This window comes from Cebidichthys violaceus, unplaced genomic scaffold, assembly GCF_023349555.1.
Source record: "Cebidichthys violaceus isolate CVI_PGR_0920_01 unplaced genomic scaffold, fCebVio1.0.p SCAF_1, whole genome shotgun sequence".
Lineage (NCBI taxonomy): Eukaryota > Metazoa > Chordata > Actinopteri > Perciformes > Stichaeidae > Cebidichthys > Cebidichthys violaceus.
In genome coordinates, this window is record NW_027176262.1 from 15,079,372 (window position 1) to 15,103,397 (window position 24,026).

General features: G+C 42.3%; 2 protein-coding genes and 1 long non-coding RNA gene across 5 annotated transcripts in view; 1 reads left to right on the forward strand and 2 right to left on the reverse strand.

Annotated features, from left to right (window-relative positions):
• Positions 1 to 413: 413 nt before the first annotated feature.
• On the reverse strand, positions 414 to 9,750 carry tbx2b (T-box transcription factor 2b). Its single transcript, XM_068712364.1, has 7 exons — positions 8,641 to 9,750; positions 7,547 to 7,814; positions 5,785 to 5,931; positions 4,557 to 4,633; positions 4,193 to 4,362; positions 2,637 to 3,217; positions 414 to 2,134 (listed from the first exon to the last, which is right to left on the reverse strand). The coding sequence occupies exons 1-7, from the start codon at positions 8,997 to 8,999 to the stop codon at positions 1,697 to 1,699; spliced, it is 2,040 nt and encodes a 679-aa protein (XP_068568465.1). The 5' UTR covers positions 9,000 to 9,750; the 3' UTR covers positions 414 to 1,696.
• Positions 9,751 to 9,757: 7 nt separating this feature from the next.
• LOC137873893 (uncharacterized) lies at positions 9,758 to 17,849 on the forward strand. 2 transcript variants are annotated; one of them, XR_011103259.1, is made up of 4 exons: positions 9,758 to 10,202; positions 15,314 to 15,461; positions 15,915 to 15,982; positions 17,385 to 17,849. It is a non-coding gene; the product is annotated as an uncharacterized lncRNA (long non-coding RNA). The 2 variants fall into 2 exon arrangements; XR_011103258.1 differs by having other exon boundaries at positions 9,759 to 10,202; positions 15,317 to 15,461.
• A 611-nt stretch (positions 17,850 to 18,460) lies between these two features.
• bcas3 (BCAS3 microtubule associated cell migration factor) overlaps positions 18,461 to 24,026 on the reverse strand; it is a 333,801-nt gene continuing 328,235 nt past the window's right edge. For both annotated transcript variants that reach the window (XM_068712400.1, XM_068712390.1), the window contains one exon: positions 18,461 to 20,100. In XM_068712400.1, the coding sequence (XP_068568501.1) occupies positions 19,952 to 20,100 (149 nt within the window). In that variant the 3' untranslated portion in view covers positions 18,461 to 19,951. The remainder of the gene's footprint in view (positions 20,101 to 24,026) is intronic.

A 24,026-nucleotide genomic window follows, 5' to 3' on the forward strand; every position in this document is an offset into this window, starting at 1 on the left:
ATTTAATTTAACACTCACAGCTGTAGATTTTATGCAAAATGGATATAGCAACAAATATCACCCAAAAAGTAATCAATTAATTTCATCATCTGATTCAAATGTATTTTAATGACATGGATTAAACCCAATAACATGTTCTTATGAAATTAAAATACACACATGCACTTTTTTATGTAAAACATATGATCGACAGGGGGCGCTCCTGTCCCACGTGCGCTTATGTGTGTGCACTGTGTGTGTGTCAATGGACTTATTTTAAAAAACGCTTTTTAAAATGTACAGCTGTTCTGCTCTAATTAGAGGATACCAATAATAAAAAGTTATTATATTAATATAATTAACAATAAACAATAATAATAATAATAATAATAATAATAATAATAATAATAATAATAATAATAAGGATACGCCTCCAAGCTTTCAGCACAACGATTTTTTATTGAAATTGTGAGACAATCAAAAAAAAAAAAAAAAAACCCGGACAACCAGCATAAACAAGATACTTTCCTCTTTAAATATATTTTTGAATAGATATGAATGATGCGCCCGTAGGAGGAATTGCTTTGAATGTCTCCTGGCTGGAGTGAAATAACCTGAGGTGTTTTTGAATCCATGTGGAGCTCTTTCCTCTGTCTTTGTCGGTGGATGCAGACTAAAACATGGCACACACGTCACCTAAAATCAGCGATGCTTCATAAACAGTTTTTCAAACCAACAAGCGCTAAATAGCTTTCATGTACAGTATACGTTCATGTAAAATGGGGGAGAGGAGGAGGAGGAGAAGAAAAAAGTAACAAGTTAAATTCGAAATATATACACGCTAATATACAGCCTTGAATAAATTAATACCAATTGCATATTCTTGGATCTTAGCTTTATTTACAGAATTTGTTTTATCTTTAATTACATAAATAGTTCAGAATTTTTTTTCTGGCATGAAATGATAAGCGGTTCTTTCTTCCTCTCGCAGAGCGTTCGCCTTCCATGAAATAATCAGGCCTGGAAAAAAAGTTTTTGGATGCAGCTTGAGACCTGCCTGTCGAAACCAGGTCCGGACGCTCAATTGCTTCAAGTTAACCAAACTCAACACGTCGCTCTCCGCTGTGCGCCGCTCAGTCTGCGGAGCTGCAGGCTCTCAGGCAGGTTAGACCGATAGATGGGGCCGATCCTGACCCTCTGATATAATGGATATGATAACGTCTCATTGCCTACATTTTTGTAGTGGAATTGTTACGTCCTTGACGCTCATTTTAGTTTTATCATTATTTTAGTATTTAATTGTCTAAAATGTGTTGTTTATATATTTCATTGTTTTGTATAATAGTATTTTTAATGCAGGAATGTGCCCCAGAGTTTCTATATGGGTGAGCCTGCCTTCAAGAGCCGCTAACCCAAAAATACTGGGATTCAGGGGAAAGTGTGTGTCTGATGATAGTCAAAATGTTGTCTGACAGGCTTTTCACCCTCTCTAATAGGTAAGCTCCAGAGGAGACCCTTAATACTTGTGGATTTAAAAAGATTAAATTGAATTATATGGGCAACATTTTTGTCTATCTGCTGCTTTGTTCCAAAAAATACCAGTTATCGGCCTTCAGTCAAACCTCATCCCAGTCTCTCTAATGTGCTGTACAGGACAAATGCACTTATAGTCCTCTGGTATTCAAGCCAAGTCTTCATCCCAAACAGAGAGTTTTCATCACTTGGGAGAGTCTGCACTCGGGGAGGGCTCCCGTTGGCTCTCCAGGCCGCTGACCAGCCTCTGAATGCTTTGCAGCTCATTCACTGAGTCCTTCATAGAGGTTTTGGGAGATGCAACCCTCCCACTTGACCCTCCTGTCTTATGGTTGCTGTGGTGCTCCGGTGCTGGGCTGGTGTCCCTGCTGCCCGGTTTGGAGGATTCGGAGCCTGGATTCAGGCTGCCCTGCAGGCCAGTGGTGAGCAGGCTCTGAGGCAGCGACACTGGGAGCTGGTAGGGGTTGAAGCGGAGCCGGGGACGTGACGCGTTCAGGAAGGGGTTCCTGGAGAGGGGGTTAGAGGTGCTGGTGGCTGGGAGGGCTGAGGCCGCAGCAGCAGCCGCTGCCATGTAGGTGTAGGGATATGGGAACAGACCACCAAACGGAGGCATGGGGATGCCCTGGAATATGCAAGAGGAAAGACTATGAGTTACAGTTGCACATCATTATTTCCAGTCAAGCTGTCAAATAATCAAAGCACTGACATGTTTTTTCCAACACACAAACAGCAACTGAACTGGTCAATTTTTTCAGATTTTTTAAAACAGATTTTGTAAATTATGAAAGTAAAAGCAACAAATGTTTATATTGGATGTAAAAATATTTTTACAAATAGTTTACTCCACAGAAGCTGAACATGTTCAAGGAAATAGTTTGATTACTGTTTTTATCATTAAATGTGTGTTAGTGCTAATACTTTCAAAAGGTCCCACTTTTTTGCATGCAGCAAATACATGACATTTTGCATCTCTGATCATGCATATTTTCAGTACTAAATATAAGACTTTGCACCGTCTACACTCTCAACCCAAAGCTCCAACTTTCCTGTCGTGCTGACATCAGTTCAGTCCTACAGGTGTACAGACAAACTAAATAATGTTCTGAATGGAGGACCTTCCTTACCTGAGAGGCGAGCATGTGCTGAGACAGATGGAAGGGGAAGGGGTTGGGGCTTCCTCCCGTGCCCTGAGTGGAGAGGCTGCCATTTTCCAAACCACTTGCAGATACAGAGGCCAATAGATGCCCCATGCCCATAGCAGAAAAGGCTCCAGGGGCCATGGCAAACTGCCCGGGGTGAAACAACAGTGGTGATCCAGCGCCCAGAGGGTTAAAGAACTGCTGACTGTGCAGGCCAGACAGAGCCAGACTTTGTAAGTGGCCTGGGCTGAAGTGCGAGGGGCTCTCGGTCTGAACCATGAGAGGGGAGAAGGTCTCCTTAGTGGCACTAATGCCTCCGGCCTCCAAGTCCTTTGTCAACACGTCCGTGGTGTCCTTCCTGTGCCTGCTCTCCGCTTTGTCCTTCTCAAGGTTCCTTGTACTGAATAAGGAGTCATCCTTCTTTTCTGTTATAGGCCTGTCCCTCATGCGCTCCTCACACCTGGAGCTGTAGGGGGACACGGGTTCAGGTCCTGGGCTGTTGGAGCCAGTGCAGCGCTCGTCGTGATGCTCCAGCTCCTGCTCGCTGTCAGTGCACGTTTTCTCATCTAAAATACAGGAATCACATTGGGAAAAAAGAGAGGTGTAAGCATAGTGTCTAACCATCCATCACAAATAGATTCCAATAACCCAGCTTGTGTTGTCATTCTAGTTATATACATGTTGCCACACTAGAATGGCAATATAAGCCAGCCTGCACATATCAGACCAAATGTCAATTTAGTTTTTCAGAGCAATGTAAAATAGCTTTTGTATTAATTGAGTAAAGCTTTTGAGTATGCACACATCAAGAAATATTAATTAAAAGCATGGCCCATTAACAAATACTTTAGCCAGTATTGTCATATAAATTATTTGGATACATTAAGGGAAAAAAAACAATAGGGACCAAATAAAAACCACAACCAGACAGCATTTACTTTTACAATAAATGGAAGTCAAATGTAGTTGACCCCGATAGCAGTTTCACACAATGTATGATCTCAATTACAACATTTCAATCTAAATGTGATTTAGCAGATTTTTGTCAAAGTTTACATTTATTTTACTGTTAACATTCACTCTTCTCAGGTGTATTTAGCTGCCATGCAATTATTGTAAATAAAAGTAGTTCTGTTTATTGGAATGAAGCGGGTGCCTGTACTGAATGACAGGTGTCCACTAGTGGTGAGAGTTTTTAAATATTCAAACAGGTTACAAATATTTTTTTTTAAGTATCCCATTGTTGGCTTGAATGTGTCTAAATTCGCGCAATAACACATTCCCGCACAGAAAATAAAAAAACGTATTTTTCTGCACCCCCATTATTTATTTTCGTCACATTACAGATTAATTTCCTCCACCAGGTCACAGACATATTTTAGCCATTTTAACAAAATGTTAATTAGGCTACTGAATTTGAACTCTTAGTCGTTTTAGGTGATTACAAAAACACATCATAGCTGTGCATAGCATGGCTTTAACCGTCGGTGAAATACCGGCTTATGTACGGGCCCGAAGAAAACAACAACAACGTGTCTCACCTCGACTGGACCTGCTGAACCTTAGCGGGCTGGTATCGGCTCCCAGCGGGGAGTGGACAGCGTCCCTGCCGGTTGGAGGCTCACTGGATGAGTCGTCCGAGTCCGCGCCATCCCGGTCCGCCTTGCACTGGTCCTCATACATCCGCAGCGACGGCATGGTTAGCTGTTTCCTGTCAATTAACAACGATAATAATAATACAATGAGTGGTGGTTTGGGTTATCCTACCGCTGTTCCACCATGACCTTGGTCACACACATACACACACACACACACACACACACACACACACACACACACACACACACACACACACACACACACACACACACAGAGGCCTGCACGCAGGTGTTGGGCGGCAGTTACCTTTTCTCTCTCCTCCCGTTCCCCGTGTCTCTGAATCCTTTGGCAAACGGGTTGTTGTCAATCTTCAGCTGCGTTATCTGTAAAAAATACAGAGTGAGAATAGATGTTGGAGGAATGGAACCAGAATTACAACAGTCCTGTACCATATTGGGACAGCAACGTGTTTGGATAAACACACAGAAAGCAGCGTGTTGGACAGTAGCCACGGCAGGCCTCGGATTTGCATTATTAATAAAAGCGTAATGATGGGGTGTTATTCTCATAGGCCCCTGGAGAGAAATTCTGCCACGAAATATTCCTCTATGGGGCCACACAAGCCTCCGTTCCCCCAGAAAAAGAGGCAGACGGAACAATACTTGAACAGATGACATATCAATAATTAATAATGCGGTTTGGATCACTGCTTCTCTACGATATGTCCTGATGTGGAAGCGGCCGGTGTGGCTTCAAATAGGGGCGCGGAGCCGGAAAAGGTGCCTGTACGGCTCTTGCGGGAGCGTCTTCGCTCCTGGAGGCCCTGTGGCCCTTGAACAAGACGCTTTAGGCGTTTGCAATTTGAGCAGAGAGAGTGTCTTGTCCACTATGACTGCGGGGTGACCAGCCTTTTAACTGCCCTCTAATCGATGATGACTCTTTGCCCCATAAACTTTTACAAGAGCCCCCCCCCCCCCCCCCCCCGACACCACCTCCAATTAGCTTCATGGAGGAGGATAACAAGGGGCTAATAATACCCTCAAATCTGGGCTACACATATTCAAAACTCAATTCAAATTTGCTGGGTTTTTACATGCTCTAACAGTAGACTGTATTAAATCCCCAAAAGTGAAAGGTGCTAGTGTCATTTTTTGAAAAGGCAAAAATTCAAATAAAGAAAGAGCGCATGTCTGCCATGTTTGCTGCTCATTACAAGTACACACAATACACTCTCCACATTGAATCGCCTAATTTATATACTTCAGCTCAGGGTAATGGCCAATGTATAGCCGTAATAGCAGGTACAATACATTGTCAGACATAGCTACACCCACGAGTCCAGGCAAAACAAACAAATAAATAAATAAATCAAGTGGGCCATGGGAGTCCTCTGCAGGGAAATTAGGCGACCTACAAAATCAGATTAAGTCTTCGGGGGTTGGCGGTGGGGGGAGGGGACGCATGTAGGACATTTATTATGCAAAGTATAGCAGCCATATTAGAGGCAGTCGGTTGAGTGTGAACAGTGACTCACCTTGTCGTTCTGGTAGGCCGTCACCGCTACGAACTCGGTCTCCGGGAAGACGTAGGTCCTGAAGGTGCTGTAGGGGAGCTTCAGGATGTCGTTGGCCCGCACTATGTGGAACCGGGGCTGGTACTTGTGCATGGAGTTCAGGATGGTCTGGACCAACACACACGAAAAGACACAGCTTTGACGTGAATATGGGTGCATTGTATGCCTCCTCGATGTTTTCCTCTCCATTCAAACTCCACACAGAATATCGCGGATCATCCAGCGCATTGTTACCGATGCCGTTATAATTACTGAGGGAGCAGACTTGTCTGTAATTAGTGCGGGGCCAAGGGAAAATCCTGAGCAGGCCACACATGTTGTCATGAGGGTTCAGAATTACGACACAAAAAAGTGATTTGATCCAGTTTATCGGAACAAAAGCTCCACCTTTGTCTCTCTATGGTTTCAGATTGGCCACAAACAGTACAGCCACTTTACCAGCCGAGAGTTCGGAGAGCTCGAGGCGGGTTGCGGTTCTTTTTTTTTTTTTTTTTTTTACATACAGGGCACCAGAGAATAAATATGCATTTTAAGGTAAAATTTATTTTTTAAAATCACTCATAAAAAAACACAAAGCAGCAATCAAATGCAATACCGTGTTAATTCCGGATAAAAATAAGCATATTGAGATACCATACAAACCTTACACCTTAAAGATCGCTTATAATCCGCATATAGGCTGCACGTGCAAATAAGACCAATAAACGTGATTAGAACTCCTGCCTTCAAGCGATTGCTAATGATTTAGACTGACATGTAAATGCTGAATTTGTTTCCAGTCGGAAGCTGCACTCTGCCAGTCAGGAGTTTCTCAGACATTTGTCATTTGCTCCTGTCGCTCCTTATTTTATTTATTTTGGGGTTGGTGTATATTTTTAAACCGGTGAAATGACGTGTAATACGTGGTAAATGTATGGGGTCATATTTCGGATAAAACACACAACAACAACCTAATAGTATAGGGCACTACACTATACTATAGCCTACTATACTATACTATACTATACTATACTACTGATATCAGACACGTCAGTCGGCTCGGTCATTCACGCTCATTTCACGTCATTTATCTGTGACCCCAGCCTGGCAAACACTCAGCTCAAATGTACTGGTGTTTTTATTTTTTATTACAAATACAAGCCCGATTAAAATGAAAAACATAAAGGGCCAGGGGGACAATGCAGCCGTGGTTTAGGCCACGAGCAGCTGCAGAGAGACGGGCCCATGGCTACATGGGTGCAGGGGAGAAAATGCAGGCTGATACTATCCCGAATCTGGAGAGCTGCAACGAAACATAAGCTCTGTGTATGTCAGCGGCAGTGGGAAGTCAAGTGGTGACAAAGTGTCAACAGCTTTGGACGTAAAGGCGTCCAACAACATAAATGTGGGCTGACTCATCTTTAAACGCAGTTCATTCTCTGACATTATTTGTGTAACGTTCTGATTCTATAGTTAGTAGAAAAGCTTCGCGCACTTTTATTAATTTCCCTGCAGTAGTTTTCATTTGCATTCAGCACATGCTATGTGCTCTGTTTTTATTTATTTCCCTTTTCCCCCTGGCTGTGTCTTGTTATTATTGCGCTGCTGCAACGACCCACTTTCCCCATATGCTTCATACAAATTTCATCTGATTTTAAAAACACCTAAAAACACCCTTTCTGTTCAAACAGCGAACACCTCATGCACCATACGCACATACAAAATGTCTCTGTTCAGTACTTACAAATCCGTGTTTGTCTGAAATATTGTTGGTCAGCTTGAGTTTATGGAAAGCAACAGGCTTCGCCATCCACTGCTCGCCGGTGGCCGGGCTGTCCGGGTGGATATACATCCGCTTGGGCATCTCCGGGTCGGCCTTGCCCGCCACCATCCAGCGGGAGTTGTGGAACTTGTAGCGGCAGTCGTCCGCCGCCACGATGTCCATCAGCAGGATGTATTTGGCCTTTTTATCGAGTCCGTTTATTCGCACTTTGAACGGAGGGAACATCCTCCTGCAGAGTAAAAACACACAGGGAGTCAACACGCCGCTCCGACAAGAGGGAATATTGTATTTATTATTCTCCAGCAAAACCATAGTGCGTTTGTCGGTGTGCGTGTGTGTGTGTGTGTGTGTGTGTGTGTGTGTGTGTGGGGGGGGGGGGTCTCTGTCTGTCTGTCCGTCTGTGTGTGTGTGTGTGTGTGTGTGTGTGTGTGTGTATGCATGTGTGTGTTGTCCAAAGCCCACACTACAAATCTGAGCAGTATATTTGTGACCACACCACTTCACGTCCCTGCTTTTTGAAGTGACAGCCTGTTTATAAAATCCAGAAGCGCTGCTGCCTCAACACAATGCAGTTTGGGAGATAAAAACTGACTAAATCCCATGACACATTACCCCCAAATATGTCCTTTGATCAGTCTTGAAATATATTGTAAATATTTCAAATTAATTTACGTTTTTAATAATTCACTAATTTAAAGAAAATTAAGCCAATTTAAATCCTAAATATAAACACAGTTATGTAGCTGGAACTCCATTCACAACAATATATTTAGTGTGTAATGCGATGTAAACATGACATGTTCTTGCAGTATCCTCTATTGCTTTTTATCATATTTGAATTAATTGTTGAACAGGTTAATAATTGGTGGGGAATTAAAAACCGAATTTAATGAACTGACACATGCACCATTTAACAACGTATAAACGAATAAATGGCTTTTAACTGCTCTGAACTTTTCAGCTTGGCTCATTCTCTACATTAATAAAGATAAACTGCCTATTTAAAAAAAATAGGAAATAATGTAGTCTCGGTATATCCATTAGTGAATTATTACCTTCCGGACTTGGTGATAACCATCTCCGTCCCGAGTTTATGAAATTGGTCCCAAAGATCCTTGGCTTCCAATGTAACTTTGGGGTCGTCGTCCACTTCCTCCTCGGGCTCCAGGCTCTTCATGCTGCGGAGGTGAGCCGCCTGATGGTGGCTTAGGGCCGGGTGGAGCCCAGCCTCCGCCGCCCCGGCCAGGCCGTGGTCCGAAATGGGCTTGGTGAGCGCCCCGGGAGGCAGGCTGAGAGCCGGGAAGAAGGAAGGCTGCGCGGCCGCTAGAAAGGCGGACATGGGGAAGTCGGTCGGCCGGTGTGCGTGGAAAGGGTGATAAGCCATTGCAGTCCCTGTGAAAACTGGATCTCTCATCGGTGCATCCACAAAAACCGATGTGAAATAATGGATATTTTAGTGGTAATTCCCCCCAACCCAGAGCCAGAGTAGGTCCGCGCTTCGCGAGCAGTTAATTTCTGTGGAGCGGTGCTGACGAGCACGGCGCTTTGTCAAACACACAGCGCGTTATCAGGCTGAAGAAAATAGCCCAGAGTTGCTGTTGATGTGCTTGTTTCCTTCTGCTCCTCCGCCGAGTCCCTCAGTAGGAGCGGTGTGTGAAGGCAGAGCCCGGCTGCGCTGTGTGCCTCTCAGAGAAATAAGCTGTTCCTCTGCTTCAGTCATCCCACACTGACTGGAGAGATGTGGCCCCGTTCACTGCAGATCTGTGACTATCTCACATGTCTTTCCTGCCTCCATCCCCAACACTAATGAACCAAGCCCCTTTGATTGCTGATTTTACGCTTTCTGGACCAATTGTGGGCCCCTATAGGCGTGGTTCTGACAGCTCCGGTCAGATTCTAGGGAGAGGGAGGGGGTAAGAAGGTGTCGGAAGCATTAGCAGTAAGAAAACATGTCAACAGAATAAAATATTAACCAATGACAGGAAAGATCGGTAAATCCCACCCCCATTTCCAAGCCAAACACCGGGTCAGCCCTCAGTTCTTGGCCGGTGGAGGCATCGTCTCTCTCGGCTTGCGTTTTTACAACGTCGCCTCCGGAGAAAACAGCCCATCCACAGAGTCACTGTTTTAATACTCACCTCAATACAGAGGAACAGCTCCAGTTGTCCACGTTTACCACTGTCTTTTAGAACAACTCACTACTCTCAATCCACGACTCGCAGCTCATGCTCTGCATTCCGGAGAGATTTATTCCAAAGAGCTGCTGCTCTCTCGGTCGCTCTCTATAATAACCGCCTTGTACTTATTCCGTGTTATCGGCTGTTTTGACGCTTATAGGCTGGATTTGCCTCACACTAGCCCAGGCTATCCGTGTTAGCTGTGTGTACACTGACTTCAGCCTCATACAGCCCGGCTTCCCCGGGCGAGAGCCATTTATCTGTGCGTTTGTCCTGATCGAGCTGACTGGAAGGCAGCGACGGTCGCAGCGGCGGCGGCGCAATAAAAGAGACGAGGCTGGAAAAGACAAACCCAGATGCTGGGCGGAGGAAAGGAGGAAACCAGATGAATGATGATGATGAGTGAATTTTGAGAAAAATATCAGAGAGAAGGAAAAGCGGTGAGTGCTCACTTCGATACAAACTCTTCCTTGTGTAGACGCAAATAAAGTTACACTATTTGGAGACTCTGGCATTGTTAGATTTTTAATTTAATAAGGTTATATTTTATTATTGTCAGTGTCAGTTATTATCACTAATGTTACATTGTTGTTGGACGTCGTGGGGATTTTATTTTTGTATCGAAACAATCGCCAGCAATGAGATGATTTAGTGCTCAGTCTCAGAGCTGAGGGCAGGCCGTGGCAGCGTGTAATCTCCGACAGGTTGTATTTTGTCAAACCAAGGACAGTGCGGGACTCCGGGAGCCACGGGGCCCCCCACCCGCCTCCCTGCACTCCGCTCTGCTGAGCTCCTTTAGAGGAAATCCAGCGCCGCAGCTCTTGATTAACTTGGACTCAGTTTGTTAAAGAGCCGCTCGGCGCCAGTCGGCTGATGCGCCACAATAAGAACAATCTCTTGTCTCTTTATATTTACCCTGAAGTCGTGCATGCGCGAGCCCCTCTGGCCCCCCCTCAGCAGCCTCATCTGCGGCTCCGCTCCACTTTTCTGGCTCGGTCATGGCTCGGTGTCAGATGTGAATTTAAAAAAAATATATTTTTGGATAAACAGCTGCTCTCTCCGTGTTGCGGGACACAGGCGTCACTTCGACCAAAACTGAAACAAAAAGTGACAACCCCTCTGAAAGAGACTGCCACAGACAACTACGGATTTCCTATTAACCCTTAGAACTTATCGTCTCGGCGGCTTCCGCTGACACGACGCTTAGATATGCTGTGAATATTACATGTATTATTAATACATATTATTCATCCGCATCTTTTGCCACGGGGCTGTAAAACAATCACATGAAGATTAAATGTGCTAAACAAAACTGTTAATGCGGGACAAAAATGCAACTCCAGGAAGTTTCAGCGGCCTGCACGTGTGCGTCAGATACATCGTGTTATGTGATTTAGCAGCATGCAGTGTTTGCGCATCTCCGCTATGTTACACACTTGTTGCTCGGTTTCCATCCGATTGATACGGCCCGCATAAAGGGTCTGCAGGCCTGACATCAGCAGCTCTATACCAGAATGCTAAACATCTGAAGCCCAAACAGTTTCTACAAGCCCATCAGATCAGACACAAGCCCCCGGAGCACCAACTGTTCCACACAGCGGAGTCAGTGTCCACTGGCAATGTGAAAAATATGTCTATTCTAACAGTTGGAAATAAATGCCATAAAGCATCAACTTCACATGAGGAAAATGTAAAATCATCAAGCATGTCTGGCACACACCTCGCCGTTTTCTCCAGAGTTATTTTGTGGTGTGTATCTGCTATAATTTGGCCGGACAGCTGACTTGTTTGGAATGCCGCACCTTCAGATTTATGAAATGACAGAAGAGACGTAGGAGTGCCGTGGGAGCGGCGGCAGTTTGTCATTGTTTGGAAGCTGCATGCACTGAGCTTTAGGCCTACTTGGAAAAGAAAAAAAAAGATTAGCAACATATGGGGGTGGATAACGGGTTTTCTGCCGGAATACTCAACTGGATAATTGTATCAACAATGCTTTCGCAAATTAGTCACCATTTATTTGTTCTGTTCCGTCAACGGTACAGAAATCTCCATTACGCGCGATTTAAAAGTCATTAAGTCAAGGGAGGACTGCTCCAAGCTGCTGCTAGATCTACATAGAAGGGGCACTGTGCCGATAGATTAGCACATTCTCTGTGTTGGGGATTAATGAAAGCAGACAGTGAATTTGTTCCTCAGACTTGTTCTTTGGAAATGTGTGTGTGTGTGTGTGTGTCCTGCGTGTCAGATGGGGATGTGAAACAATCATCGTGAATGGTACAAGATGCGCAGAATGTGGAGGAACATCTAATAACAGGAGCATATTCTTAAGCTTTGGTCCCAAATTTTCTCACACGTTTAGATAATTTATGATTCTGACAAAATATGTATTATCTTATAACCAGAAATGTGTCAAGAAAAGCAGGTTTAGAGGCTTCAGTTGCACATATGTGATGCAACCTGTCGGTCTCCCTGTTATCCGGGGCTGTGGGCCTATTTCAAGTAAATTAAATGCTTGCATGACGCTTTCCACACAGTAGGAAGTTGACTCAAGCTTTTCTGTGTCCTTGATCCGTCTGCTCAATACAACACAGTGCAACAGATGTGAAAATGTGCGTCTTCCGTCCCGGTGATTTGGCCCATGTGTCAACGATCCAGGCCAAAGACGCTCTAATTACAACATAACGGAGCAGTTTTGCGCCATATTCGTCTATAATCGAGTATTGTTATTTTCTTCCGACTTCCGACATTGTTCCTTTCTTCCTTTTATCTCTCCATCTTCTCCTCCCATCTTCCTGCATCATCTCTCCGGCTATATTTAGCGGCTAGACTGAGGCCTTGGCGCCAGACCGTTTAAGACCTGTCAAAGTCCCTCATATTTCCCCTTGTCACATGGCGACCAGCGGCCCTCTCCTCCTCCTCCTCCTCCTCCTCCTCCTCCTCCTCCTTTTTTTCTTCTTCTTCTTCTCCTTCTCCTCTCTCATCCTCATCGTACAGCTACCAGCACCCCTCCTCCTTCTCTTCCTCCTCTCCTTCATCTCCTCCACTTCCTCCTGCAGCTCCTCTACAGTTCACTCTGCTAAATGACACATATCATTTCTCACTTGTAAAGCAGTGTTTCCTCAACCACACACACACACACACACACACACACACACACACACACACACACACACACACACACACACACACGCGCACACACACACACACACACACACACACACACACACACACACACACACACACACACACACACACACACTATCATGTTATTTCGAACAATACAATGAAAACTAAGCCTTTCGGGATGAGCATATTACCTGATGCATCCCAGCTCTTCCATAAAACAAACATGTTTTTACTGGACATGACTTCATGACAAACTCAATCATGAACTACAACCACTCACATCCAGCTACCTTCCAGCCCCCGAGCTTATTTTACCCTCATATTCTGACAGTCTCTCAGCTGCATTGTTGTGTGGGGGCTGTGTGTGACTGACAGGTAGGCGCCAGGTGGGGGCGCTATAGTGACCCAGGGGAGCCAGAGAGGAGTGACAGAGATGTCACATCCACAGGCGTTACAGCAGCCAACACCGTGATGCTATAGACACTCACACAGACTTCAGACTGATCAGGTTTAGTCCCAGAAAGAAAGCTTTGATTTGATTTACTCTTCAACTCTTTATAATGCAGTGCTTTTAATACCCTCTAATTATTTTACCATTAGATTTTTAATTATAGTGAAATTGTGCGTTATAGGTACTAAGGAGACTCGGGGTAAATCAGAATGGAAGCAAAATCTGCACGGCCACAGGTGAATACGTGCATGACACTCAACCGAAATGTGCCTCCAAATCGATCACAAAGACATTACCTACTGTCATTACTCCCTCAAATCTTCCCTGCAGCATTAACAGAAAAAAAACATCTGTTGTTAGTTGTCGGTTGTTGGTTGCTGGTTGGAGGTGACCTTCCCGTTGTGCCTTTGAGCACAAAGTGCTGCGAGCTCCTCTGTATCCACAGGAGGACCTCTGAAAGCACCAATAGAGACATTAGAGTATTTTCGTTTTTTTTCTGTAGGTGCCGCACATTTTGATAAAATCAAAACAAATCGATCTCATTGAGTCATCTTGTTAAAAATACCTGTTCCGCAAACACGCAGTCACGACTGAAACCGGCCTTTATAAATGTCGTGGGTCCCCGAAACATGACAAACGGACACGAATAAAACATATTTCTGCTAAAACAAAAAGGCCTCTGCACAATCGACTTTCTTTTAAAAAAGATTTTACATGTTTAGATTAAGAAAATAGAATGTTGAATTTTTATATTCCACCACCTCTCAGTAAATACATTTATTTGAGGGATATTATTATATACGGATTCGCAAAAAAACTTTAATTTTGAAAACAGATTAAAAGTATTTGATCAAACCGAGCGGTACAAATCTCTCCTTTCTGTGTAGTTGAACCTGAAGTGTGAACATGCGGTTTAGTTCCCGCCATCAAATGAAATAAAGGGATTACACTTGTAAACCTTGTATGTTTGTGTTTTGTTCAGGAGAAGCTCTCAACTCATTTCCTAGGCATGAAATAATATTTAAAGCATCGGCTTTTAAATATCATCCAGCGCACATATTTTTTTTGCTCTTCCATTTTCGTTGAGGCACTTTTTCTTTAAAGCAGCAAAATAATTTCCTGTGTGTTTGCAGAAGTGTTGACAGCGTGGAGAAATTGAATTAGAAGCTGCAGCGCTGGGAACATTGAATCATATTAGGAGCGCTGCAGAGGGGCAGGAAGGCTACCTGTAGGCCGGAGGGAGAGGCTTTTCAGCCCCTCTGCTGCCACACAACACGGAGTATCAGAAATCCTGCTACATGACAGAAAGCATAATGACAGACACACAATAAACACAACCTCTCATCAAGACTAAAGACAAAACGAAGGTAACGTCTCAGTGTCAATGTCATACGTCATATTTTAGTGTTGGATTATTGTTCCCATTTTTCCACAACATTTGTAATTGTAAACGCTGAGAACTGAAACTGCTTTCAAAAGTGACACGTTTCAAATTAAGTTGCGATTAAAAATGACTAAAACATTGACGATTATATGACAATGTAATTATTTCTGCGGCTTCAAGAATTAAAAAGACATGAATAAAACATCTGCGAATGTGTCGTCATGTCATATAACGCCGTCGCGGTCAGTCAGTGAGTTGAATATAGAGATGAGTGGAGTCAGACTTCATCGCAATGTCCCTTTAAAAATACTGAGCTGACATGTATCTTCTCACACATGAATGGATGTGTGCTAATTGAAATGTAGGAAACTGAGTTTAGGTAAGTGGATCCCTGCTTCCTCTGTTCCTCTGTACAGGTAAGTGTTTTATTAACTGCCTTGTAAAATGACAGAAACCTAAAGCAGCACAGAGAATGGAAACTGATTCATGTGTATCTTTAAGGATAAATATGGCGGATGAAACTGAAGCTGATCCAGAAAATATTCTGCTCATGTTCCTGATTCAAATCTTATCTCCTTCCAACCTGACAGCAGCCGGCTGAGCTCAGATCAGCGAGCACATCTCCGGCATTGTCTTGGACATTTTACACTGTACAGGTCCTGACACACTGATGGAGAGCTTTAGTGGGAACAAAGCTGTCTCTGTGGTTTACAGACCTCCTGGAGGGGACTACAGGAGGTGAGAAAAAAGGCAAATAATCAAATGAACCTGATGTGAGTAAAGTCTGTAAATGAATCATGTTTGTAATTTATTGACAGTTCAAAGATTGAACTCTTCCTCGACAGTTATACGTTGATCTATATGTAGTCTGATTTCAGGTTTAGGATCCATGACATGGATCTAAAAATGGCCTTGGTCCTTGTGTCAATGTATACGTTTTCTGCAGCACCTGATCACCTTTAACATGAGATAATCAACTAATCATCAAAATCATGTTGCTCTCTGAATTAGATAACAATTATTCTAAATCATTTATTTCTCTCAGAAAATGTAATATTTTTATACCACTCAAAATGAACTTGAGTAGACAGCATGTGTTTACAATTCACCACATGTAGTTTAATATTTTGTTTGATGAAATGTGTTCAAGGTCCAGGAGCACCGTGTTTCTAAGCACTTTCTCCATCACAGGGCCAACTGAGATGTTTAAGGATTTAATGTGAAGGCGGTGAAGGTAAAACATGCAGGAATCATCTCAGGTATGTCCCACACACAGTGAATTGGTTGCAGAGAACAACTCAAAGTGCCTGTTATGGTTGAGCTGCAAAAGAAGCCATTTTTGTCTGTCTTGTTCTTTATTTTAGTAATTTTGGCAACCAAAATGACTTTGACTTTGAAAATGACAATGATAAAACAATTCTGGGCGGCTCACTTACAAAAATATCTCCAAAATTAATTTGTAATCACCATTTGCACATATAAGAGGAATATAATATATAATAGATTTAAATCTACATTTTAGCATACATCAAAAGGTTGTTGAAGACACTTTGGAAAGTTTTTCCATATCCGATGTTGCATGTTGTACAATGTTTGATATTGGGCTATATAAATCAAATTTAGATTAAATTTGAATTAAAATAGTGATTTTACATCCCGATTTCTAAATCCTCTTTGCAGAAGCTGCTGGACTTCACAATGCAATGTCTTCACTAAATTCACTAAAATACATACAATAAATCCTCAAGTAAATTACATCCTATTCTGAATTGTAAAAATGAAATCATATTTAGAATATTTTTTAATTGCATGATTTGTGATTACTGGCCACACGCATGGTTTTTATGGTTAACATTTCAAACGAATCTAAAGTCACATATTAAGAAGTATAGGACATATGAAACAAAGTTTTGTTTTTCAAAATTGTTTTTATTTATTATACACAGCCCAGTCATAACCTTGTCATAACCAAATGTAATTTGCTGAAAGAAACAAAAAGAACTGCTACAAGCGATGTTCCTGCTAATTTGCATTTGGATGTATTTGCACTGCTGGTCTCAGCAGACAGAACATTGGTCATGTTGTGAATGGAGGCCACAGTTTGGATACAGTTAGCGAGCAGCACAATTCGATGCATCAACATCAACTGTTGGCTTTAAAAAAACAGCAGATAAGATTGTTCCCTCAGGTCCAGAGGCATAGGGAGACATTTCTGTTGGTTGCTTTTAAGAGCTAGCAGGAGGTCTGGAGAGTCACTTTATCTCATAAAGTCTTGAAATGGGAAATGACGGATGATGGTAAAGCTGCTCCAACTAGGCTACACTTGAAACTAATGATTGATCTGGTTACATTATATTAAGTTAATGATAATTTAGAAACTGTTAACATGGAGTCCGTTGTCTTTTAGCAAAGTAAATGTGAACGGAGCCTACTATCATTCAACATTGTGTATGCTAAACTGCTAGCCACAGTGTTATATATGTGTTAGCATGCTTTGTTCCAATCAGTTTCCAGTTAAATGCTCATGCTAACCAAGCTAATGCTTTATAGTGATCCCATGCTAAATACAGGAGAATCAGTGTGATATCACACTCAGTTTTAGTTGTACTCGATTAGCCCTGAGATGATTGATACGTGTTCACTTTGCTTTTCTGTTCAAAGTTCACAAGTTGGGACTCAACATCAGTGGGTTCCACCACACATCTCCAAGCAGAGTGTTGAATACAACATTTACGTTTCAGGGAGCTGATTTTCTTATCCAGAGCGACTTGAATCAGTGAGGAGGGATTTACTGTTTTGCAAAGGACGCATCTTTCTGAATTACTGCTACAATACACATGTCAAAGCTCACTATTTTAGAATTTCTTCTTGAAATCAATATATAGCTTAATGTGGCCAGAATCTCTCCATTCAGTGTCATTACAATGTCTTGTTTCAAATGACCAAATGTACACATTAATTTTAAACTGACATCATGCGTATCAGTTTTCAGGATTTTAGTGCATTATCCTTGTCAATGACCATATTGTTATTCATCATATTTTCTTTAAAGTTTCAAAAGTTACCCTGATGATAAAACATTGTAAAATGTTTGTTAAAACGTGTTTGAATTAAATAAAAAGTTTCCCAAAAAAGCTGCAGTTTTTCTCTTTTGCTTGTTGCATAATGCCGAGCTTTCCTCTGGATGAAGTAACAGAGAAACAGCTTGAGCCCATTTCTACTTTATTAATAAATAAATCTTCAATAAACACATTTTGTAATGGTTCAGTTTTTATGTATTCTGTTGTCTTACTTATAATGTAAAAGATTACATTTTTGTCTGCAAATGTTTTTTGGTCATCTCTTCAAGCTTGGAGATGTTCCATTGTAGCTGGGCAAGGACCTCTTTTATTTTATGGCCAGTAGTTTATGAACACATCGATGAGATGAAATAAAGCGTGCAATAAATAATTCAATGTTAATTTAAATGAATTCTTCTTTTTTTTTATCTGAGTTTTGGGATTTTAAGTTTTGTGCTGATTAGCAGAGAAACAAACATGGCCTCTCGTTTCTCAGAACAAAGAGCCAGAGTCGACCATAAAAAGTCCCTTTAACAGCACTTTACTGCCTGTTAAAAAATATGGTACTAATTACCAGTGGTACTTTGTGCTGATGGTCACCGCCGTGGTTGAAATCTGAATGGCACAATTAGGAGCAATCAGAGTGAGAAAAAAGACAGGCAGTTTCATTTCCTTGTGTTCTATTATGTTTTTATTTTCTTCCATGACTGCTGGGAAAAGTCAAGTAAGTATTTCACAAATTAAATTGTACTGTCAACAACAAGCATTTGCTCTGAATTAAAACACGTAGATGCATGCCCTCATTCAGTGAAAGATCAACAACAGGCCATCATGGCATGCAGCCAGTCCAACTACACGCAGACATGAAGGATTGTACATTGTTATTTTTATCATTGACAATTCTTTCTAATGTGTCTCTGTAAATAGTGCATTTCAGTTTTCACCAAGACAAACATTTTGCTTAAGAGAAACTAACAGGCAAGGTGTGTTGAATAAAGGAATTTCTGATTATCAAAGTCAATCTTCTTTGCTTCAGGCAAAGCTAGTACATTTAAGTATAATGCATTTATTTATTTATTTATCTATAACTAGAGGCGAGAAAAAGATTTTGGACAAAACTTGCTAATGAACAAAATACAGCATGACGGCCTCTATTACTCCACTCAATGAAAATGTACTATTTGGAACGGCCGAGTTGGGAAATATATCTAAATGATGTCAGAAATGTCTCAATTACACGGTAAACATCTAAATGACTTCAGCAACGTAGTAATAGTGTCATCTCATTACTGCATCTTTTGTCAAATGTAATTATATGATAATCAAAGGCATGAGAGGGACAAATTTAATCAAAAACATTTAGGGAGAGGCCATGAGAGCAGCAACACACACACGGAGGGAAAAGGAGCTGCTACACGTCACTGACTGGAATAAACATGTTTCCTTTGTCGGCGCTCCCGCTCTCATGGCTCATTCAGACAATAGGCACACCGTAAAACTTCAAACACACACAAAGAATGACGGCGGCCCGGGCTGAGGAAACATCAGCTGCAGAGAGAAGAGGGCGGCTGGTCTCCTACAACGTCTGTGTCAACTGGCTTCTGATTTAAAACAGCAACAAGGTTAAAAAGCAGAGAGGGATGTCCTGGGCTGATACTGGCCTGTTATTAGAAATCTGATATTGAAAATAAAGGAAGTTCCTCCCTGACCACTGTATCAAAATACTCTGTGATGAAACTACATTTTATCTGAACTTTAGATTTGGTGAACTGCTCAGCAACACTTACAATAGTTGTCAAGCAGGACATTAGCTTTCAAGAGACTACAACACATCTTTCTCAGTGTTTTCACCCAGATATGAATGCAATTTGAACACTAAATAGCTTAATTACATTTTATTTTTAGAATGATTGGAAATCTGTACAAACTACAGAAGCATTGGCAGCTTCATAAAATAAATAAAATACTAATACTGTATGTAGCTGGGATCACACTAATGTGTGAGCAGCTGCATGAGAATGTAACAACACAGAACACACTTCAGTGAAAAACAAATCCTTGGCATGATTTGGTTTGCTGTGTGTCAGTGCGATGCTGTGTGGACAGATATGGGGGAGGCAGGCGGGTGGGCCGGGTGGTGGTGGTTCTTCCTGGAGGAGAGGTGGGAGTCTAGGGGAAGTTGGTCGGGAAGAGGCTGAGCGGCTGGCTCTCGTTGGTGGGCAGGGGGGAGCGGTAGCCCTCGAAGTTGCGTGGGATGCTGCCACTGGTGGAGCCCGAGCTGTTACTGAGGGTCTCGATGCTGCCCTCCCTCTGCAGCTCTGCAGAGACACACAGACAGAGACAGAAACAGAGAGAGAGAGACAGAGAGAGAGAGAGAGAGAGAGAGAGAGACAGAGAATGTTGAGTCGGAGTCATCAGGTGATCTGTTTTCAACCACAAGAGCTAAGCTAATCAGACAACACAACTGTGCGGGTCAAATGTCCACATGCAGAGTTTGTCTTCTGACACATACTCTGTATCCTCATTCTGACAGAAACAAAGTGCCCTCATCATTCGGGCTGGCTATCAAGCCTAAACACTTTTTCAGTATGAAATGAAATGCATTCATAGCATCAATTATTTAAAATATCGTCCTTGAATGCTTTCTTAGGTCTTGTTTGCATATTGTAAATTAGTTACCTCCTAATTGAATTAAAAACTTTATCAATTTTGCTTTATTTTATTTTGCCATGTGTCTTTACTGGCTGCTTGTGTTAAGACGTCTTTCAACACACTAACTATTACTGAAATTATCTCTTGTAAACATCCATCGCAGTTTACTGACTCATTTATTGCCCAAACTGTACATCTGTAATTGTTTTTATGTTCTATATTGTATTATTACCAACTGATACAAATGATGGTGAAAACTATGAAAATAAGATCCAAGTTATAATAAACCAGAATGAACCTATAACCCACTGTTTCAGCAGCATACATGAGAACATGAAAGCAATTTCAAACATTACAGGAAATAGGAAATTATTTTAAATTACGCAGTGCCAAAGGTACATAGCAGCCAAAGGTGCACAGGACACTAACCATTAGAACCATTGTTCAGCATCATCACTACATTGAACATAAAGTAGGAACAAAACAGGAGATCCCTTCTTATTGCTTTACCATGAATTACTCATCCCATATGAACTTGCATCTGTGTTATTAGCAGAGGAAGTCCACAGCTGTGGGATTAACCCACAGCATCAGTGGACAAGAGTTATTCTGGGACACAACCAAACTTCTCCCAACATTCTCTGGGTGACACAGAGCATTTCTCTGACATGCTCACATTGCTCCACAGGCCTTCAGACCGGACGAGACCAAGTTACTCTGCTGAGGATCTCCGCATGAGGAACCAATTACTGTTATTACATGCTATAAACCATATCCGACGATATATGGACAGAATGTCGTTCACGTAAGTGGCAGCACAGTATTAAGAATGTGATGCATGTTTTGTTGTGACGTCCATCAGGCCCTTTACAGTATTTAATCTGCTGCTGCCCGCCTGCTCTGCTGGCAGTGGTCGATGCCCTGTGAGCATACGTCAATGTGCATCTGTGACAGAGTATGACTGTCATCAACACATTGAGAGCAGGAAATGATAATGTAGGTACATGAGAACAAAAGTACACACAGTTACTGCTACGACACAGGCGGCAGACTCTGGCTTTGAAAAGGGAAGCCAATACGGAAGTGCCTTAAACTTGTGTTCTTTCCAATGGCCAGCAGGATGCTAAATCTCTCTTGATTTATTACCTCAGTAAACACTGTAAACATGAGTTTATGGTCTCAATCTCTAGTTTCAAGTCTTCCTCAAAAAAGCATGATGGTCATCTAGTAAAATAGACAACGTAGCGTGGCTACTACAACGTTGTCTGGTCGGTGAGTTTTCAGTGTTCTGTTTTACAACTTTAATCCTTTCACAGTGTGTTTTCACGTTTCACAAGTTTATATTTTGTCTGCCTCAAAATGTCTTATTTAGCATTCGGTTTGTACTTAGCTCCACCCTCTCCTGTCACTTCAGGCCCCTAAAAACCGAGATAATGACCACCAAAATGTCAAACTCGAGGCTTCAAAGCTGTAGTCCACAAACCAATGGGTGACGTCAACGTGACTATGGCCATTTGTACAAACTTCACCTTTTTGTCTTTCTGCTTGAACCTGTCTCCCGAGTTGGTTCAACCAATCAGCTTGTTTGATGTGCAGGTCTGCACGATGCGTTGAGAAGCATAATTCCAGCTGAATGTGCAAAAAACACTGACAATATTGCGTAGTCTTGCATCAATGTATGGTATCCCGGATGTGCTGATCCTGACGCATTGCAGAACAAAACAAAAACGCAACAGAACTACTTACATTGGTTTAGTAAAAACAACATGGTTTGGCTTTAGAAATGTATGTCACGTTACTTAAGTTACGGACGTAAATTAAGATAAGTCTACGTTGACTTTTAGTTTCACATGGGACACAGACAGCGGTGTCAGTGACACAAAGTGTTGGAACATGTGGTTTCAGGCACCGTTAAGATGATCCATGAGTTTTGGTGGCTTATCAGATGCATAATGGTTTAAAAAAATGCAAGTAAGTATTGTGCAACATGAAACATCTTTGAACATTGCCAAATAAACTGTAGAAATATGCTGTTCGTGTCCCAGAGTAAACCAAGAGGAAATGCACTGGTAAATTACGTGGCGTTGTTTAAATGCATGGCTGTTTTTGGTCTGAACATGGCAATAGACCCAAAAATCAATAAAACATGCTGACATGATAGCCTGCACTTATATTAATAACAAGTGTACAGAATAAAAATAAAAGCTGACATGCTGTCTGTAGTTGCAATCTGACCTACAGTTTCTTTCTGGTATCAGTTTAAAGTTTCCACAGCAGTTTTAACTGGGCCAGAATATCATGCTATGAATTCTTTCTACTGTTTGAGATGATGTTGAACTGCATACTGCTGCCTGTCAAAAACTAACTGCAGAGCAAATCAGTGACCTTGAGATGAACAGGAGGTCTAATTAGCTTAAGAGTCTTTTCAAACTCATACTGCACTGACATAAAACCACAGCGTGTGTTTAATACGTCCTGCAGATGTTCAGAGGCCAATATGGATCCTGTCTTTGTCACGTACTGCATGCAGGAAGTGGGAGCTTCTTACTTTAGCCAAGGGAAACCTAATACAAACCACACTGTTATTATCCCGGCTAACACGCAATGTGCCACACTGCGGTGTTATCCCAGCCCGCTGCCTGCCCCCCTCCTGTTTAATTCCCCAGCACTACACAGGGCAGACATGCTGCAGTAATCCCAGGCAGGGGCGAGGACTGCTGGTTCACACTGCTCTGGGTTCAGATAATGTGTGGATTTATAAAGCCACTTATACTGGTGCTTTTTTGGATGAGGTTGCTAATAGTTGCAAATACTGTTTTAACCAGAAAATTCCACAATTTTTAATGAGTCCGGATTATAAACCTATTAAAGACGCCAGTGCGCAGTGATGGGTCTTCTACTGTAACTCTAGACAATGTAGCTGTTTTATTGTTGTTCATTCAGGATGCTCATGAATTGTTATGTCCCCGGTGAAACCAAGGATGATGATGTTGTTACAACATACTAGCAATTGCAATGGCACAGTACAACAAAGTGTCACACCTATCATATATCATCTGTATATCTGGACATGGTTTGTATGGATACAGTACATCAATGAGCTGAACAACATACCAGAAATGTGCAGCACTCGTGGTGATTTTGCACTTTAAAACACAATTTCTTTACTCACGCACATCAAGTAGCACAGTGCCAGGGTTTATCTGTAAGAATATGGGTCATCAGCAATGATATCATTTTTCCAGCCACAGCTCCAGGCAAGCAGAGACAAGTGCTGGAGCCACTGAGCCTCACCTCTCCTCCGCAGCCCTGCACCGCTCCTGTTCTCCAACTCCTCGTCTCAATGCCGATGTGACACCCAGGGGTCCTGTGGGAGGACCATGGGTCTCTAGCAAAATGCTGCTTCTTTCTACCCATTAGTAACTTTATTGAGCTCTGTTCTTTCTGTCAATCAGTAAAATGCGACTCATCGTTTACTCTGTTTCTTACATCACAGCTTCCTTGCTTTCTACTACACTGACAGTATATGCCAGCCACTTGTCCTCCCAGCTAGCCTTTTTGCCAGCTCGAACTGCACTGTTGCCGTGTTATT